This window comes from Rhagoletis zephyria, unplaced genomic scaffold (assembly GCF_001687245.7).
Source record: "Rhagoletis zephyria isolate East Lansing unplaced genomic scaffold, Rhagoletis_zephyria_1.1 Rzeph_scaffold_01655, whole genome shotgun sequence".
NCBI lineage: Eukaryota > Metazoa > Arthropoda > Insecta > Diptera > Tephritidae > Rhagoletis > Rhagoletis zephyria.
This window is the reverse complement of record NW_016158739.1, coordinates 27,766-35,395: the sequence shown is the minus strand read 5'-3', so window position 1 is coordinate 35,395 and position 7,630 is coordinate 27,766. Positions and strand designations below refer to the sequence as shown.

At 34.7% G+C, this 7,630-nt stretch overlaps 1 protein-coding gene across 1 annotated transcript in view; it reads right to left on the bottom strand.

Annotated features, from left to right (window-relative positions):
- Positions 1-2,782: 2,782 nt before the first annotated feature.
- Positions 2,783-7,630, bottom strand: part of LOC108364742 (uncharacterized) — a 16,464-nt gene continuing 11,616 nt past the window's right edge. Inside the window, exon 3 of the mRNA XM_017618553.1 lies at positions 2,783-3,460. Coding sequence (XP_017474042.1) covers positions 3,069-3,460 — 392 coding nt within the window. The 3' untranslated portion in view covers positions 2,783-3,068. The remainder of the gene's footprint in view (positions 3,461-7,630) is intronic.

The following is a 7,630-nucleotide window of genomic DNA, read 5'->3' as shown; positions in this document are numbered from 1 at the left end:
TACAGTGGGTCATTAGGCTTAGGTAAACAATGTGGCCTCTCTTCTAAAGATGGACTACAGTGTACGGATACTCCGATGCCACGCTGATCCTTCGTCTGGAAAAGGATATAAGTATCTTACTAGCCGAAGCTCCGGTTTTTTTTTTTGAGGACTAGCGTCGACCACAAAATCAAGGTAAAAATGTATTCTACGGTTGGTGCCTCCGTCAATGATTATCTTTTTTGACGCGGTTCTCGGTCATAGGCGCGTCGAAACCGAGAACGGAGCTGATGAATTGGTGAAGGCACAAGGCTGTTTTGACAAATTTGAAGCGGTAACACCTTTAATTGGCTAGAAGCAGATAATGAGATATACAGGCTTGTAAAATATCGAGGGAACTCTGACCTGACTATAACACGGCGAAAGCATTAGATCTGCTGAATAGACTAAACACTGCCTAGTCTTACTTGACTAAACCATATACATAACTTTTAATAATGACTATTTATACCACTGCACTGTCGTCTATTTACATCCAGACTACAATAGTCTTCGAGAAAAAGATACTGCGATGCCCTGAAGATATTCAACGTGGTATCCGCTGGTGGTAAATAGCAGGGGCATATGAAGGCCTTCTCAGGTGAAAAATTGTATCTCTTTAGATTAATTTTTCTTCTATCGATACCAAGTCGAGAATTAATTTTCCATCCATCACTTACTTATAAAATTTATTTGCACAACTTGAAGTAAACAATTTTCCACTTAAAACTCGTTGATATTCATTTAGACAATAAAAATAGTTGCATTGCAAATTAAATGCACTCTCAAGCAACAACAACGGTAATAAAAAAAAATAGCACTTTACACTTGGAACGAAGAACATTAAAAAGCCATTAAATGTAAGTAGTGAAAAAGAAAAGACAAGACATAAGACAAAAGGTCGAAGTTGTGCTTGGGCGAGTGGGCGAGTAGTGAAGTATGTACTTACTTAAAAANGCACTTTACACTTGGAACGAAGAACATTAAAAAGCCATTAAATGTAAGTAGTGAAAAAGAAAAGACAAGACATAAGACAAAAGGTCGTGGTTGTGCTTGGGCGAGTGGGCGAGTAGTGAAGTATGTACTTACTTAAAAAGCGAATAACTGTATCAATTAAGAATAAATATAAAATATTTGTAGGTGAATTATAAAAAAAATACTCTTGAAAGGCAAAGTTTGAATTATGTGTCTAAGTGCGAATGATACACATACATAGTTTAACTATAAATTTTTTTAGCTATAATTTTCAAGGCCACTGGCGTTTGCGTTTTCGTAATTCAGAAATATTTCGATATATTAATGCTCGTCCATGCTATCTTTGTACGTATGTATGTTTTATATCATCGACGATGTTATAACTGTATCTATCGATAAATTTCTCTGCAGAGTTATTCGATAAAGTTATTATTGCTGTATATTTCGATAAATGCCATTAGATAACGATAAATTTATCGATAGCAATAATTTTTGCGACAAAAAAAAATATATATAACAATTGAAGTGTTTATTTTGCTACATACATATTTTTACCATTTAAAAATAAATACTATATTTAGTATTTATATACTAAGCGTTACCCAAATACCTGGATATTTACTTACCGATACAGGTATATTGTTCGATCAAGTAATCGATATACATATTTATCGATGAAATTTGGACTATATTTATCGATAAAGTAGTCCGTAGAGTGGTTCCCTGAAGNCAATTATGTATCTAAGTGCGAATGATACACATACATAGTTTAACTATAAATTTTTTTAGCTATAATTTTCAAGGCCACTGGCGTTTGCGTTTTCCTAATTCAGAAATATTTCGATATATTAATGCTCGTCCATGCTATCTTTGTACGTATGTATGTTTTATATCATCGACGATGTTATATCTGTATCTATCGATAAATTTCTCTGCAGAGTTATTCGATAAAGTTATTATTGCTGTATATTTCGGTGACTGCAACGATAAATGCCATTAGATAACGATAAATTTATCGATAGCAATAATTTTTGCGACAAAAAAAAATATATATAACAATTGAAGTGTTTATTTTGCTACATACATATTTTTACCATTTAAAAATAAATACTATATTTAGTATTTATATACTAAGCGTTACCCAAATACCTGGATATTTACTTACCGATACAGGTATATTGTTCGATCAAGTAATCGATATACATATTTATCGATGAAATTTGGACTATATTTATCGATAAAGTAGTCCGTAGAGTGGTTCCCTGAAGATACTATCAGTTGTATCTATCGATAACTGTATGTCGGTATAATGATTAAGCTATTAGTAGACTTATTAGATAAATACATTTTCACCTATACTATCGATAACTGCATCGAAATAGCAGAGTTTTTGTATGCTGTATATCTTTGCTTTTCACTTAATTTAAAATAACCTTTATATACCTATGTATTAAACTTTCTATTTATCGATATAGTGTATGTACATTTGTCGATCAAATGTCAGTATTCAAATTTATCGAAGAAATTATGACTATCTATCGATGAAGTAACTATAGAATTGTTTACAAGAGTTACTATAACAGTATCCTTCGATAACTATCGATAATTTATCGATATATGAGGTAATAATTTTTCCGACTGCTATTCATGTAGTAAAGCACATTTATTCATTAAGCCCATTGAAACGCATTTTAATATAATATATTTATATTTTTAATATTTGTAAATTGTTTATTACATTTGTTGCAAAAGAAATCATGAAAAAGTTTTCAAAAAACCGTCGTGTACATTCAAACTTACTTCTACTAGAAAATGTATGCATTAATTTTATTAAGTGATAATTTATAAATCGAGTCCAAAAGTTTGCACATTAAGTTACATTTGCTTTAATGAAGACTTATACCAAACAAAAAAAAAAATTAAAAAAAAGCATCGAAATAGACTTTAAACATTTCTCAGCCGTCAGCTTTTTAGCGCAAAGCATTTCCAATTTTCATTATCCTACAATGTAAATTTAGTATTCCTTACATCCACATGTATCTCCATATAGTATTTGCCACATACATTAACGCTATCTAAGCACTAATCCGCAACAGACGTGCCACCAATACACACAACCCAGTCGCACTCAACATGGTCATGTGGTCGCCAGTGGCCAGACGTGGTGGTGCCGCATTACAGCCATCCTCATAACAGGTACAGATGGTCTGTTTGTAGCCCTCATTGTCAGCATCAAAACAATAGTCTTTCTTCTCACCTACATAGCTTTCCAGCTTGCCACAACTGCGTATGACGCGATTCTCACCACTCACTTCGATTGTTGTAACTGTTTTGCGGCAAAACATATTTGGTTCTGAACACTCTTCAAGGAATTGATCGTCAAGCGGCGCACGTGGTGTAATTAAACGTAACGCATTACAATCCTCCTGCAGATGGGAATTACATTGGTGACAACGTATGGCATCGACTATAGAAGAGAGAAAAAGAAAGAGGTATACATAAGTGAGGTCAGATTTGAAGTAAATAAGAAGTTATAGAGTTTGGGATAAATCTAATATACGACTTAAAATTAAATAATTATATTAAAAATAGTTGATGCATTTCTTCTTTTATATTTCCATCATTTAGGTTAGGTTAATGTGGCAGTCAATCCAAACTCGTTTAGACCCTGCAGGTCCTTTGTGCTGCCACTGCGAAACACAGAAATCTCTTTGACTATATTTCAAGGAACTATCTTGAAGCACTTGCGAAGCGTAGGATTGCTTTTATTCCTACACTGGATAGTTCCGTGAGCGCGCTAAAAGAGTTTTTTCCATTAAAAGCCTGCACTGCTCTTAGCTAAAGTTGGAAAACTGAAGAAGAAGTGTTCTACTGTTTTTCCTCTTCCTCATCCTTGCAACTTCTACAAAATTTATGGGAGAATGGTCAATGAAATTTCCTACAATATCTCTTTGTCCCGAGACCAATATGAGTCTGACCTTGAAGACGGTGCTAATCTCATTTATGGCTACCAGGCATTCTTGTGCAACATTTGATCGCACTAAATGATTTGATGGCCGCCTAGCTGTCCGATATTATCGTTGCCTACGCGATGTTTGCCACTCTCTTCTTGACGGGATTTTCATCTTGAAGAGCCTGCCGAAGGTGAGTCAGGGGCAGAGTAGTCGATTTCTTGATCACAACTAGCCAAACCGCCAATCCTTTCATAAAGCCATACTTTATACTCTGAGCCGAAGCGGCGGCGACGTGTTTTTTTTTAACAGATTTACAGCAGGTAGATTTCTTATCACTTCAAGCGCCTTGTTTGGGGTGGTCCTTAAATCACCAGAGATGCATAAAAAGCGGTTCTTTGAACCTTACTCAATAGTTTTATGTGACTAGCCTTTTGAGTTGATGGCCACCATACAAGTATTCCATATAGTACTAAAGGCCTAATTACCGAAGTGATTCCGACCGCTTGCATAAATTTATCGATAAAGTTATCTGTAGAGTTTTTCGTAAGATTTTCCTTTTTAGATAATTGCAAAATCTTTTTTTTCTATCAGGAATAATTATTACATATAATCATTTAATTTAGATTTTGTTTCGTCAAACTGAATCCTTAATTTTTGCATTTTTGTTTTAGCAAAAAAGATTTTATTTCGGATTTTTTTTTCGGTAAAAAACGTTCCTTTTTTTGTATTTCTATTTTGTATTTTTATTTTCGATCAGGAATAATTATTACATATAATCGTTTAATTTGAATAGATCATTGTATAATTTTTGACACACATTGAAAGGCGAAAACCTCGTAAATCCATTACCGAAACCAAGGAAAGGCTTGATAAATACTACATATGTGTGTTCTGCACTATCAATTGCAATGGTTAAGAAGTGCTTTACTGGGTTTCGTTGTGGCCGTACTGGCACAAGTGACTGCAAATGTCAAGATCGCCCAAAGAGGTCGTCACGCCGCAAATCGGCGACAATATCCATTAAATGATATTTGACATGCCTGGCCTGGACAAAAATTTTGGCCTGAAAATTTTGGGATTTATTCCTTTTATTAGGGTGTTGCTACTTCAGTTTTTTGAATTATCATTACTCTTAAGTGAAAAAATAAAACTCAAAAATAATTATTATCTTTGAGCGAAAAGATAAAAATCAGGTAATAATATTTACCTTTGAGTGAACAAATAAAACAAAAGTGTTAATTATTATTTTTAATCTTTATTAATTAAAATCATTGTAACTTACAGTGGGTCGTACGAACACAAATACGTGAATATATTTAAAATAAGTTTACGACGATTAAAACTTATTGATTTTTTGGTTCAAATTTAAAAAATTAGGATTATTTTCCATCCCCGATAAAAACAAAGAATTGAAGAATGGAAGCTTGCATTATGATAGATAGAGGCCATTTAGCGCAGCTCATTTTAATAACAAAAATTGTAACCTTTGGAACGAAATGCGTTTTTTTTCTATGAGCCGAAAATCAGTGCTTCAATCGGTTTATTTTTAGCTGTCGATGACTCAATAAATATGCACCGGGGAGGAAACTGCACCTTAGATTTTTGGTTTGTTTTGAGGTCTCCTAACCTCAATTAATTGGTTATGTGTATGTCAATTTAAAATTAATTTCCATAAAACGCAATTGGCGATTGTATTGTATATCACTTATATATATTTCATTACATCAAGTTTAAGTTATTCAAATTAGCTGCATAGAAGGACAGCCTAATTACCATTTCATTTTCCTTTTAGAAATGTGAGCATTGACCTTGAAGTGGAAAGTGTCAGTTTTTCAACTTACTGTTAAATACTTGCAACAAATTGCGCTAACTTACCACAATCTGCATATGTATGTATGTACGCACATATCAACATGAGTAGATAAATGTGCAGCTAATTGTTGCATAGTGGCATGAAACTGTCTAAACTACCAACGAACAAAGTACAATGCTTCACAAATGACAAGTGGATAGCGGTAAATTGGCTCAATTGTGGCTTACAATTACTACATTTACTGTTACTTCTGTTAATTTGGCAAATGTCAAGCATTTGACGTGTAAGCGCGGTCTGGTGAGGTGAAATGTATGCATTTAAGTTGTATTATTTTGTAGCCGAGTGGCAAAAGAACGCTGCAATTCGATCAAACTTGTCTTAAGGTTACAATGTGGCAGTCTAATTTTGTCGAGACTATCCCATCCATACATATGTCCCTCTGCACGGAGGACCGTATATTTTTGGCAATTTCGAATTTATCCTATAGTCTTTCATGAGTTGGGGTATATTTAGCCGAAAAGGAGGAGAGCGCCGGAAATAACGCCTGACTCTCTGGGAAACTGTTCATTTGCGAGATATCCCCTTTTCGTTACCGCCTACTTAATTCCAAACTTTTCTTTCTGCAAAAAGGATGGCTGGCTTGGTCTGATGGATGAAAGGGTATCTCTACACAAAGTTGCTCAATGGAAATCCTACCACCTACCACCTACCCCTCATTCCAGATTTGGTTCATCTGTAGAGACAGCCATGCCCTTCAAGCACAGGATTTCCCACCGTATCCATTCACTGCGGCTTTGGTATTTTGTGCAGGGTTTGTGGTTTCTGCAGGTCCTTGGTATGCAACGAAAATTTTCGCTACTCAGTAGCGAAAACATACAGCTTGCTACAGCTCTAGTATGCTGTAGTCGGTAGGCAGCGTTTTTATATCAGCTGGAAGTCTATTTGTGGTTCCACTGTGCCCAAATAGCATTTCTATCCAGGAGCCTAACGCTGACTTTTCGATAAAAAGATCTATCGATAATAAATCCCGCAAAGCGTTCAGAGCCTCCGTTAGGCAGAATCCCATTGGAGCCGTTGCGCCAACAGCAACTGACCTCTGAATTCCGCTAGTTTTTAATCTTTAGTTGGGGCAGACCATCAGACCAAATGAAAGTATAGGTCGGACTATAATGTACATCCACTGTAAAATCGTTGGCTTCAATCTCCATTTGTTGCCCCTAGCGGTATTTTTGCTGCATAGAGAGCCGCCGAGAGCTTTCTTGCACGTTCCACAATGTTCAACCTCCAACCAAATTTAGTAACCAGAACACCTTCAAGATATTTCACCTTGATCGTTTAGAGGTTGCTCAAAGCAATTTTTAATTTTCACGAAATCGCTCACCGCTTCTTCGTCAAAAATATCGCCGATTTTCCACAAATATAGGTCTAAATTTCTAAAATTTCCCACTACCTAACCTACAAATATAGTAAAACTGCGGTTTTAGTTTTTCACTTTGACGTCAGGATTTTTTCAAAGGACTTTGAAATTTTAACGATATGATGGATTCAAAAAACAATTAACAAAAAATCAATGCAATGTAGAATAACAATATGGGTACCAAATGAGAGAGAAAATTCTGTAAAATTTAAAGACAATAAAGTTTTTTTTTAGTTTAGTTTTAGAGTACAGTGTTGCCAAGTTTTGAATTTGAAAAAGCACGAAAACCCAAAAAATTGCGTTTTTTCTCGAAAAAGCACCAAATTTTTGTCGGAGTATTTAATGGACTTTATATGCAGAAAAAATTTGTTTGTAGGAGTGCTGATTTAAATTAATAAAAATCAATCTTTCTTGCTTGACGGTCGAATTTTTTCTGTTTTCTATAAATTCAAA